Below are 13,020 nucleotides of genomic sequence, written 5' to 3'. Positions count from 1 at the left end.
CCCATTGACTTACATTGGGTAAGAGACAACTGTAAATCGGTGGATCATTTTTTTTTATGATGGAGGTCCTGCCTCCGATGCTGTTTCCAGTTCATATTATACATCCATGGTTGAAATGGGCTAGCTTACGTTAGGATATGGAGAAAATGTAAGCTAGTTAGCTAAAAAGAAACCTTTTATTAACAAAACAGTAACTTACACATGTTCACTGCACTGCTGTGGATACGTGAACGCTATATTTCAACAGCGCTCTGAGTTTACGAATGCTCCCGCTGGGCCAGAGTACCCTCTTTGCATGGGGGTTTTTATTTACAAATGCACCTTCAGGTTATGTGTTGATGCTGTCTATTCCCTTGGAAGGTGACTACCAAGTGGGCAGTCATTGTAGAATGCAAAGACTAAAGGTAAAACTGGTACACTCGTAAATAATTAGAACCACATTTTTTAATGCTTGCTAATAGCATTTCACTTAAACAAAACAAACTTAAATCTCGAATGGACAGCACTAAGATAGTTAATCATTGAATTTTGATTACCAAAGCCACACAACACATTTCATTTCACTTGTTTGAAATGTGCAAACAAAGCCTCCATTTTACCTTCCTTGGACATTGTGATTCAGAAGATATTTGGACTTGTCTTAAAATCTACTGATACCCAAGTCTTTCATGATGTTTCAAACTGGATGTGTGTGTGTCTTTGAGTAAGAAAGTGGACTTTTCTTTTGGGCGTGTATCACTTCCCTATCGTTGCAAAATGTTAGCTACAACGCACAGAGCTGTCCGTAGACCACCATGTATAAGTTACTTTGTTGAGTTCCAGAAGCTTCCATAATCGTGACGTCAAGACTTCGATAAAGTAAGCTTAACTATGGTTTTACAACTTGTATTTTTCAACTACCTGAACCTTGTCTGATCAGACTGTTAGTGATTTCCTGTTTTTTCCCAGATCTCAGCCACTCAGTAAAATCAAAGTTATTTTTAACTGACAGGAATCATGGCCAACATTTCTATCAATATGCAGGCTATCAATTTTTACGTTTGACATTTCAGTGCGGTTAATAATAATGGCAGCAGCCATAACAGTATTCCAAAGCACTAAATACCTGTCTTGAGCATCTTACTATTGACTTTTAGCCAGATCCAGTTCACGAAGGTCCTATTATTAGACATGCAGGCTGTGGCTGTCAAGGGATACTGTCAGCGCTAAAATCGGCAGTGTGTTAGCCGTGTACTGAAAAACATGATTGAGATTATGCAGAGCATCCTCCGTCCGGTAATAAGTGCAGTGTCAGCTTGATGCAGTAAGTAAGCAGGAGTGTGTGAAGCCGAGTGTGTGAAGGTATGATTATAGGAAATGGCTACAACCAGATTACTGGAAAACTCTACATTAAGTACTCAGATCTTTACTTGAGGGTTGTGATACTTAAGTAAAGTACAAAACAGTTTGCATTAACATAAACTTAATGTAACCAAAGTAACAGTACTTATTGTGTGTTATGGCCCATTTCAGAATATATATTAAATGATTGGACTATGGTAATATGACATTGCATTAATCACAGTTTGTGGTAATTCTTTTAACAACTGCTGCTGGATATATAATAATATAAGATTTTGTCAAAATGTTTATTTATGAGTGGATTTATATTTTTTATTGGCAGATAATGAGAATCCGTAAAGTAACGTGTAACTAAAGTTGTCAACTAAATGTAATGGAGTAAACCGTACAATATTGGCTTATTAATTGAATTGAAGTCACAGTAAATTAGCATAAAGTAGCAGTACAGTACTTGAGTGTACATCAATGAAATGTACATAATACAGTATGGCAAATACTTCCAAAAAATAGCTGCATCTGAGCACTATGATATGTGGATTATAAAATCTATGGCCTAAAACTGTGTGTGTGTGTGTGTGTGTGTGTGTGTGTGTGTGTGTGTGTGTGTGTGTGTGTGTGTGTGTGTGTGTGTGTGTGTGTGTGTGTGTGTGTGTGTGTGTGTGTGTGCCTGCCTGCTCTCCACTGGGAGGCAGTGCTCCTCTATGAGGGGGACAGATTGTCAGTGGTGTGTTCTGGAAGCCATCTGGAGCTGACGTTAAACATAAACAAACACTAACCATTAACAAGCTATAGCACCAGCAGTAGCAGGGCAGCTTGACAGAGGATAATGATACTCGAATCAACGTTTTCACACACTTCAAAGCTACTGCATGTTAGCGTTTCTGTCACACACTCAAACGGATTTTAAGTTCTGTTCTGTTACAAAGCAGCCCAATCAGTGACTTTAAGTTCCCAACACTGATTATATGTTTAATGTAGACAATAGCAGACTGCTTCTAAGGACGCTCTGATCAAGGGACTGTGTGCAGTCATATCGATCAGCAGAAAGAAGTCCAGTAAATTTAACATCAAATCAGAACCACACCATGAAATCTTTTTTAAATATTCATTTGTATATTTGTGGAGAGCAGGAAACTTTGGATCATGATGGCTTAACTGTCCCAAGTGAGTAGTAAGAACATGGAACAACAGAAAAAGACAGACAGGAAGTAGACACTAAAGAGAACACGGTATGGTCCTTGCGTTTAAAGACTGGTTTATGGCAAAGAAAATGTGAACAGACTTGGGTTGCGTTCAAATTGTCAGTATATCTTAGGAAGGTTCGTAACGGAGCGTAATGACCCGGAAGTACCTCAGAGGCAGCCATGACAAGAGTTGTTCGACTTCTCTAGATGATAGGAAAGGAGCTTTGAAACTTCCTTTATAACCTCCTTTACCGTAGGAAGTGCTTTGTCTTGAACGTTCAGTTCTATATTAATCAAGAGACGAAATATGAACGTTACCTTTTTAATGAAGTGATCAAATAAAATCAACATTTCACAGTGTTTACTGAGCTGTGTGGGGTTTCTGAAACTTTTTAATTGTGATATACACAGTGATAGGTTAAGGCCTAACAAGGTTATAATAAGTACATTTGTATTTATTTCCAAATATTCTCATATAATCAAACGTATTGGGATTCCTCAGAATACGTGTGGACCAGAGGGTGAGCAACAATAAGTTTCACTTTACTTTTTTATTACAATTCAGACCCAATGAAGAATATGTCTCTCTGTTGTCCTCGTTCATAAAGTATAAAACAACAGCATCAGAGAGCACAGTGCAAATTATCTAGATGCACTTACAGTAGTACACTATAGAGAAAACTGTAGTTCCCCTCAGCAGATGCACCTTTATAACGTCCACTGGCGCATCATATATAGGTCAAAAAAAAAATCTGATAAAAATGGTAAATATTGAAGCAAACTGCTCTGATCCAAACAAAACATTTTAACGGGACAGTGGCAACAGTTTTGAGATGCGGATTGGATTACCACAGAAGTCATATAGAAGCTGTCATTTTCAGTTTCTGTTCCCAGTTTCCTCACAGAACAACACGTTTAAATGAGCAGATAGCAGAAGCAAAACAATCAGGATTAAATCAATCTGTTTTCTCACATGACTGATTTATTAAAAACTTTAGCGTTGGGGTCCTGATGACCTTATCGGGGTTTCTTTCGCTGCATATATTCCCTTACCTACTGTATCTATGCTCTAAATTCACAGTCAGTTCCAACACTGAGTAATTGCAATCACATTAAGTTATGTTTGTCATGGTTTCAGAGAATAATAAAATGTTAATATTAAGGCTAAAAATAACATATTTCCCCTTTTTTTTTCTCTGGCAATCCAGCAAAGATCCATATACTGGTACCAAACATGTGATGCTAGCTCGTCAAAATCGGCTATGGGAAAAACTGGCACGGAAATGTTAAAAGGGGTCCCATGACCTCTGACCTTAAGATATCTGACTGAAATATACATCGCTATGTTAACATAGCTGCCCACCCGCCCTACCACCCCACTAACATATGCATTAATCAACCACCGGAACACGTGACTTCAACACAGTGCCACAGGGATGACGTATTTTTGTAGGCAGACCCGGAAGTAAGCTGCGCAAGGGTTCCTTTGACTAAAAAGCAATGCAATTTCTCCATAGGCTTTTGGAATGTTGTAAAAAATAAGATCTGTGGAAAACGGAACCTGTTTGATAAATGCACGTTTTGTTCAGCCGGATAATCTCCACGTCTACGCTACTTTTATCATTTTTCGAAACACAAATCTGAATCGGCTTTAGCAAAATGCTATCATTATGCTATAAACGAGCTAAAGAGGAGTACAGCAGGGTTGCACGACTTCAACGTCCCACCAACTTAAGACCGTTTCAACTGACTTTAGTGCGCTTGCATATTTTAACAAAGCTTTTCCTTTTAGCCACACTGAATTTAACAAGAAGTACTTCAAGCAGAAAAGGAGCTAACAAATTTAGCAGGAGTGTTTGCGTGTTCGGCGTAATGACATACAACGTCCTCGACAACTTCTGTAGTCCTATTCAGCCACTTGTTAACAACCATCGTTTTTCAGACAGGTAAACTCTTCAAAAATCACCAGTGGGGGGGTCAACCTTAAATCAAGCTATTTTCCAAAATCCTACGGAGAAATCGCATTGACTCTGAGACGGGGGAACCGGAAGTTGTAAAATGCTAACTTACTTCCGGGTTTAGGACTCGTTCCTGCCACACTCTATAGCCTTGCATTACATAGTGTATCAGTATGTTATGCTACCACTTGCTTATTGTTAAATAATAGGTTAGGTTAAAGAAGAGATTTGACCTAGGTTAAAATAAATATTTATGCATTATATAAGTTGCACAAGTAAGTCAAGTGCGTATCTTTCGTGATGCAGTTAGTATATTGACTTTCAGTTTCACACCGGACCCAATTAGCTGGGTCCTTGGCTGTATTCTTGTATTTGTTTGCCCTATCCATCCACCCAAACCTCCTCTCTATGTGATCACTCTTTATACTAATTCACTGTCTTCTTCTTTTGCTTAGTTATGATGAACTCCAGCCCCTAGAGGCGGCTATGTTCGTCCAAAGCTCATGCTAGAAGCGTTTATGTGTTTGACATGTGGCTACTGACTGAGATGCTGTATTTAAAGAGGTGTATACCATTATCAAAAGCCTGTTTAAAGGACTGAGTCACCAAATATTTCCGAAGTGTTATGTGGATGCATAAGCGCAGTCAAACAATGAATCTTATTTCTGACAATTGCAAGGACTCAGCGACATACCAATCTAAAGTTCACTTCCTGACTTTGACAGGGCTCAGCAGTAACAACACTGGTGACATTTTGCGGGGTCCAAGCATTAAAGGGACAGTAAGTGGACAAAGTGACACATATGACTGGGCCCCTCCCGTCTCCCCGTGGCAAGGCAGGTCTGCTCTCAAACACACAGGCAGGGGAAAGCATGCACAGGCATGAGTGTGCATTCATAATGCATTCAGAGAAATGGTCTGTAGGTAGAGTGCTTTCTCATATGCATGCCAATCTCCCATCCCAATTTATCAAGGATTTTAGACCAGGTTCCACTGGATCCCTTTCAGCACAGACATGCCTACAGCCACAGGAAGAGGGGTCAGGATGGGTCGGAAGGGTCCCCGCTTTATGCCTCATGCTCGTGTTGCCCGCCAGTCGATTTTCAGGGGTCTGCATTCATTCTCAGGATTACTCAGAGTACTGATGCAGGATCAGCAGCCAGCTGCCCTGGGACCGCTTTACTACAATGATCTATGAGGCAGATAGTGGGTCTGTTTTACTGTTTGACACTGTGAATGAGCACAGACCCAAGTGTGAAGGGGAGACAAAAAGTAGTGACCCATGCAGCAAAATCCATCACCCAGTAAGCCTTACCCTGTCCTTCACTATGAGACACTTTGCAAGGGGAGGAGACAGACAACGGACACAGAGTTAGTCAGGGTTTACACGGAGGGGGAAATCCTCGGAGGACACAGTGCAGCTCCTCCCCACACAGTACTGTAAATGCTCTGAGAATCAAAGTTAACAAAAACCAAGACCTTAAGGATTCCCTCTGCTCAGTCAGTAATCCATAAGTGGAATTGTACATACTCTGGCTCCGTTCCAATCGGATAGCTTGCTCTCTTGCATTTAATGTTGTTGCTTTTTTTCCAGCTGGGAAAGGTCCGGCCAATATGGAAGACACTAAGCTACCTTTCAAAGGGGGTCATCATGAGAGATCTCAGTTCCAGATTTGAACAAAGCCAGCTTTTTTCAGGGGGGGGGTAAACATCACATTCACAGCACAGAGCAAACATACAAAAAAAAAAAGATGCTAACCACTTTGTCCTCCTTTGTGGCATGCAGTCCAGGTAGCAGTGAGAGAAGTGATGGTGGAAGTAAAGCAGGAAAGGAAAGGAGAGAAATAAATGAAAGATATAAGAAATGAAGAGATGGTGAATTGTGGGGGGAAAGAGGGAAAAGAACAAAGAGAAAAAAGGTGTAGTGCAATCATTTGTTATTTACATTCTGCATGATTTGATACACATACTTCATACTCAGTGAGGCGAGGGGAGACGACAGCATGTGGATGTATGTGACTACTGAAATGTTAGGCTGTGGCGACATGCATGACTCAGCTTGGCATGACCTTGGCATGACTCATGACATGTGATTACATCAAGGATGTGTCACGGCTCCTCAACACCAAGAGGAAACTGGGACACCAAAACAACATGAAGAGCATCCTTCCACAAGAACCCAAAAATGTACATCTAATATTCACATGGCTCGTAGCACTACACAGCTCTCATTAGGAATTGGTTATTTATTATAGAAAGAATATGGCCTTAGACAGACCAGTATTTATATAATAATAATAATTTAGCAATTATGTAGAGCCCCTAAAGTGCTAAATATATAGTGATCAGGGTTTTTTCTAGAAAAATATATTATGAGGGCTCTCACATCCGGTCAAAAGTACGGCGCCACCCACTTATAGTAAATAAATCCTGCATCAGAGCGAAGCGGAAAATAATAGTGTCTTCATGTCTTTAAGCTGCTGAGTCATATGTTGCACCTCAAACAACAAATAAATCCAGAGTTCCGGTTTCTTTATTTCCTCTCCAGGAAAAAGGAGAGTAGAAGAAAGGATGTAATTCAGAAATCTCCGTTTCAGTGTAAGCCTGCTGCCTGCCACTCGTCCACAGGCAGACCCCCCGGACATCCATCCCCTATTTATTCTCCGTAACATCAAAGCTGTCTCTGACGTCTGACCAGACATTTAACAACATCTTCATATTTTTGTATACTTCATATTAGTTTTTGACGAACAGAAATACTGTTTTGTGGCATCACTTTTACATTTTACGGGGAAAATCTGCATTTTGCTATGAGGGAGCAGCACCCGTTTCCTGTTTTAGACAAAACCCTGCTGATTTATAATACATCCTCTGAGAGTTAATATTAAAGTGTGTACTGTCTATTTAAAAAGGACATAATCTGCTCATGTTTAGCTTCATATTGTTTATGTTGTGCTTCCACTGTGACATGTTTACATGCTTTAATGTTCAAGAGGAAAGAAGAAGAACTCTGGATGGAACTTTGGGATGTTATCCTTTGCATGCAAAGAACCTATAACACACTACAGGAAAAGTAGCTAAATAAAGCCTCTTTAATGCCACTAAATAAGAATGTGTAGATTTATGGGCTCAAGCTCAGTTTATGTGAATACGGTTCTGTTCTTTTTAACCGCAAACTGCAGTGAATCATTGTGCTGCTGGATAAATAAGCCCACTACAGGCAGGAGAAGGTTTTTATGTAATGAAACAAAGCTCACACTTTCCTAACCGTGTTATTCTGCTCGGCTGGCCCGGACGACCCGGGACAGAGGCAAGCGCCGCCGAGATCACAAGCGCTGCCGATGCTTCCCCTCCCACACACACAACCTTCCACAGACGTACACACAAAAAAAGGAATGGAAGACAATGTTGTGTTCTTTCCTCCCTTGGAAGGATTAATGAATTAAATAGCTCAGCTGGTGCAGACAATCAGATGTGTTTGGGTGAAGAGAGGAAAAATCGTGTTTGATCAAGAGCCAAAAGTAAACTTATAGTTTGTATTGTTCTTTATCTTATTTCGTATATTAATGTAAGACTTTATTTCCACTTTTTGATCCAATGCCCATACTGTAAGTGGATGATAGGATTATGTGATAAAGAAAGGGACCAGTTGTAGAATATTTTTAGTGTCTTCTGTAAAACCAGTTTATTTTGACTGACAACAAACATGTTCATTGACTTATTTTTTATATCTAATAAGAGGATATATATAATTGTTACAGATGATACGATGAATTCCACCTTAGTTTTTGCCTGTCTTAAATAATTATGGCTCACTGAAATTAATTGCACATTTATGTGATGTTAAGTAACATCAAAAAGGAATTCAATTCTATATTTAAACACTTATTTATTATATTTAAAAGGGCCACATTGATTGATGTTTTTTGAGCAAAACAATCCCTTTCCTGTGTGTGTTTCATTTGCAGATTGCATTGCACCCAGCTACTCTCCCCTCTGTGTTTTCATGTAACAGCCTGTCTGTTGTGAAAGTGATATAACACAGGGATACTATCTTTATCCCCTGTTCTTCAGTACGTGGGGTGCCAGTGTGAGCTCAGGCCCAGCTGGGCCCGACGGATCCTGAGCAGATTGGGGACCAGCAGGCCAAAGGATGAAGGGGCCATAGTCAGGGAAGGTACCCAGTGGGAGGTCCTCTTTTTTTGGGTTGGAGCCCATAGAATGCTTTAATGGAGGGTCGAGGTTTCAAATTGAATTTGCTTTAAGGATATATCCAACCTGGATCAAATGAATAGTTTTTATTGGTTCTATTGGTGTTATTTTTTGTAGCACTGTTTGTGTCTTATAGAACAGTCAGTGCAATGTGGGTTTGAGTTAACTGTCTTGCTAGTTTGTTTTTGGCTATGCTGTGACCCAGTCTAGACCAATAGTCTTTTTTGTGTAGGAAGGTTCCTAGTTAGCACGATAAGAGATGTGTACATTTTCTAGATGATGGGAAAGGAGCTTGAATGATCCCCTTGTTATCTCCTTCAGGATAGGATACGACTTCCTTTACAAAAGAAAAGGAAACAATTCAGTCCCACAATTCATTTAGCCGCAATACCTAAAATGATGCACCATTCGGCTGTTCACGGAATCAACTGATCATGACTGACAGAACACAGATCATGTAAAGCTTATTGAGCATTTTCCATCTTGCTATTTTGTTTTACTTCTACATGTTTGAAAGGTGATATGCACAGTAGAATAGACCATGGAGAGGCCTAAGAAGTCATGGATGTATTATTGTCTCACTTTTAAAAGTCTCTTGTCCTGAGTCCTGATGTTTTCTCCTTCACATCGTTCCTTAACACCATTAAATCAACGGAAAGTGAATTTCAAAATTGTAAAACACATTGGAGGGGATTTTGTTGACTATTTTCGGACGCAGCCACTGACTTTGGTTATCTCTTTTTCTTATCAGCTCAAAAATCTACAAATTCATCCATATTACCACATGTGTCTTAGGTGGGTTTTCTTGAAGTTTCTTCTAGCATCATCAGGTTTTTAGACTTTAGTTGATGAAAAAAACATTTCAAAACTTATAACATTATTGTCAGCCATAGTTTTGTGCTGAACTGAGATGTATAACACTGTAAACATTAACTACAGCTGCCATCATTTTACTACAAGCCTTCTAACCCTATTGGTGTGTGTTTGTTTCATTAAATTGCTATATCATCTTTAGTGAAATCATCTCACCATTATAGATTTTCAATAATAAGTTTACATGAGAATGATTTGTTGTGGAAAGTGGTTTATTTTGTTATGTTAATATACCCTTGACCTCTGTTATAATCTATCGTTAGCCTTTTCTGAAGCTGGTTAAGATAATAGGCAGTTAAATGGCACTGCACTGAAACTGCTGTTGTGTTGCTATGGAGAAAGCGGTGCAGTCCGGCTAGGCGAAATCGCTACACCTAGCGTCGCAAACCTCTCCAAATTGTCGCCAAGCACTGTACTCGAAGTTGAAATTATATATTGAAACTTTGACCTTGTTTACCGCTTTCCACAACCAATTAGATAACAGCTGTATGTAGCAGCGCAAGCTAGCAGTGGAGGTAACCATAGATACAAAACGTAACAAACGGAAAATTGCGTATCATGTGAATGTGCAGACAGAAGTGTTATGCATTTAGTGTTGTTTTCTATGAAGTTTAGCTTAAATTAGACTTCTTCTACGGTAATAAAGTGTGCATAGCTTTGGATAATAGTCAGTAATGTAATAAGATTGCAATATTTTGAATCCTAACCCATGTATGATGACACTTATCTTCCTAAAACACAGCACTATCACCGTCCAACATGCTAGCGTGATGGCAGTGGTACCTTCACAGAGACACAGGGGCTCTTACTGCTGTGCTCTCATGTTCAGGTGAGGTAAATGCTTCGATTTGTAACCATTCAGCAACAAGACAGCCTGAGAGTTTGAAATGAGCTTTGAGGGCCAAGCCATTCTTCCAATACACTTTGGTCTCAACAAAGTGTGACCAGGAAGCAACAAAGCAGACGGCAACAAACACAGAAGCAGAATCAGTTACAATGGGGATGAGGTGAGTGTGAAGGGGAGGGAGGGTTTGGGTAAGGTTTCTCACATTGTTGGAGCGCAGAGAGACCCGCCCTCCACACCGAGCGCAGAACTTGGTCTGGCAGTAGGAGCAGAGGTGGCCGCAGCCGTCGGCAAACTTGGTCTTGCGGCAGATACCGCAGGTGGGCGCGTCGTCCTTCAGCTGCGTCTGCTGGCGCCGCGTGTCCGCCCCGATGCGACGCACCTCCTGTTTGTAGCTCTCAAACTGCTGGTGCAGTGTTCTTAGAGGAATCAGAAAGAGATGCCCATTAGTAGAACATCATCAACTTTTTATATTTCAGAAACGTTAACCTCCAGCGCTCTTCAGACAGATCTTCCTCTCTAAATACCTCACATTCATAATAACAAAAGGACCAGTGAACTGAATCATTTTACAGATAAAAAACAAAGGTGGTGTTATGCATACACATGTCAGAGAACATTCCAGAGAGATAACTGGCAATTAGTGCACCACTTGAAAGGTGCCTTTCAAAAAAGAATCAGCAATTAAATAAAACTTCCGCTCAGCTTTGCTCTCAGCCTTTCCCCTCCCTGCTTCCCGGGATGCCTATGATGGAAATAACCTGTGTGTGAATTGCAAATCAGGCCATGTGAAAACACCCTCGATGTTGTCTCAACAGAAGTGTCAAAGGAATAGTGCATTAGCATACCGTGGCTCTCATATAGGGGACCCAGACAGCCACTTTAATTACCTCGCTGAGTGAGAGGGACAGAGAGGACGGAGATGGAGCTGCTTTCTCAGCTTTTTGCAGCCAATTTGCCTATTTGTGGAGGCACTCACACTTTAGTGAAGGCTCTGGCAGCAGCACACTGGCTTTACACTCTGAAAGATGTTTGCTATAGGTATTCAGCATGATAATAAAATTCATTGGCATTCACAGGCACTTTTGTGGAGTTAGAGATGATAAATGAATGCTAAAAATAAAATAATGGAAGGTTGGTTAGCATAGACGGAACACCTCCTGCACACTATTTAATGATTCAGAGTGAGAAAAAAATCTGTTCCATTTCTTAAATATGACTGTAAAAGTGCAGCAGTATCAGAAAAGTCTTAAAGCACACATTCCAAGATCCCAAACCAACATTCCTTTTTTTTTGTCCCAGACTCCAAAAACATTGGACTGATGATAAGGTCACCTGGATCTATTGAAAGCAGACATGTCCTCCTTAGTTGCTGGGTAGAAAACAGGTGGAAAACATAACACCTGATCTGTTGTCAGCTGATTCTGGTGATGGAAGAATTCTAACAGAAATCCCTCAGTCACCATGACCTTTCCAAAGTCCAGGAGAGATGCTGTGTCTTTAGAAAATACTATTCAGATGAATAAAGGACTGTCTTCCAGTCAAGAAAAAATGTAATCTGATTCCCAAAAAGTATTCATTCTATCAGAAAGAAATCATGCCAAACAGAACGTTTCCAAATCCAGGACATGAGTTGGCAGAAACATTACATACAGTTACATTCCTCTTTTCCCAGTGCATTTCTTGCTATGTCTTAACAGTGCTGGAACAGACACAGAGGAACAGGGAGGTGACTAGAGCACTGTGATACATTCAGCCAATCAGCTGACAGAGTTGATTTTATGACGTAGAATGTAAAAAACAAAAAATTTAAGGAATAATTAATGGAAAAATGCACATTGAAGTCAAGGTTAGAAAATGATTTGTAAGACACAGCTTAATCAGCTTTAGGCGGATATTTTGTACAATGTCGCATCTTACATACCTTTGTTTAGCAAATATTTGGTGAGTAATGTTTATGATCAAATGCTGAAGTTATGTATTGCCTGAAAGGGACTTAACAACTTCACATCAGGATCAAAGTTTCTGTGCCAACTCTTATGCAGAGCCAGGACAATAAAATAGAATAATTAAGACTGTGCTGGACTGGGGAAGAAGGTTTTAAAATTATAAATAGACACTGTTATAAAGCAGCCACTAGAGTACAGAGAACTCCTCCAGACACCCAGATATACAGCCACAGAAAAAATTAAGAGGCCACTTCAGCATTATTATTTTCTCTTGTTTTATTTATAGGTTGGTCTTGGTCGTGGAATTCAACAGACACTGGAATGGCTGCCATACATGTAAAGATAAAGATTTAAGGAAAATTTGGAGTGGGCTCTTACAATTTTCCGGAGCTGTAGGTTTCAATCGACTGTACATGAAGACATATTGAGGGAATTGGAATTGAATGGGCTTGTTTTCACTCCAAACTGTAAGTTTTTGACTAATAGTAAAAAACACAAATGGATAACCTCAGCTAAACTGATTTGTACGTGATTTAAATGGAAAAACAACATGACCACCGCGGCGGCAACGTCATAAACATGACCTCTGACCCCCAGGAGCCATCTATCCTGCCAATAGTAGTCCAGGGGCTGAGCCAAGCCCAGGCGCCATGGGAACA

General features: G+C 40.1%; 1 protein-coding gene across 11 annotated transcripts in view; it reads right to left on the bottom strand.

Annotated features, from left to right (window-relative positions):
* rims1b (regulating synaptic membrane exocytosis 1b) overlaps positions 1-13,020 on the bottom strand; it is an 89,584-nt gene that overhangs the window by 55,331 nt on the left and 21,233 nt on the right. For all 11 annotated transcript variants that reach the window (XM_063884515.1, XM_063884520.1, XM_063884519.1 and 8 more), the window contains exons 2-3: positions 10,618-10,831; positions 6,243-6,254 (exon numbers count right to left, since the gene is read on the bottom strand). In XM_063884515.1, the coding sequence (XP_063740585.1) occupies positions 6,243-6,254; positions 10,618-10,831 (226 nt within the window). The remainder of the gene's footprint in view (positions 1-6,242; positions 6,255-10,617; positions 10,832-13,020) is intronic.

Source organism: Eleginops maclovinus, chromosome 5 (genome assembly GCF_036324505.1).
Source record: "Eleginops maclovinus isolate JMC-PN-2008 ecotype Puerto Natales chromosome 5, JC_Emac_rtc_rv5, whole genome shotgun sequence".
In the NCBI taxonomy this organism is placed as follows: domain Eukaryota; kingdom Metazoa; phylum Chordata; class Actinopteri; order Perciformes; family Eleginopidae; genus Eleginops; species Eleginops maclovinus.
This window is presented reverse-complemented; position numbering and strand designations above follow the sequence as displayed.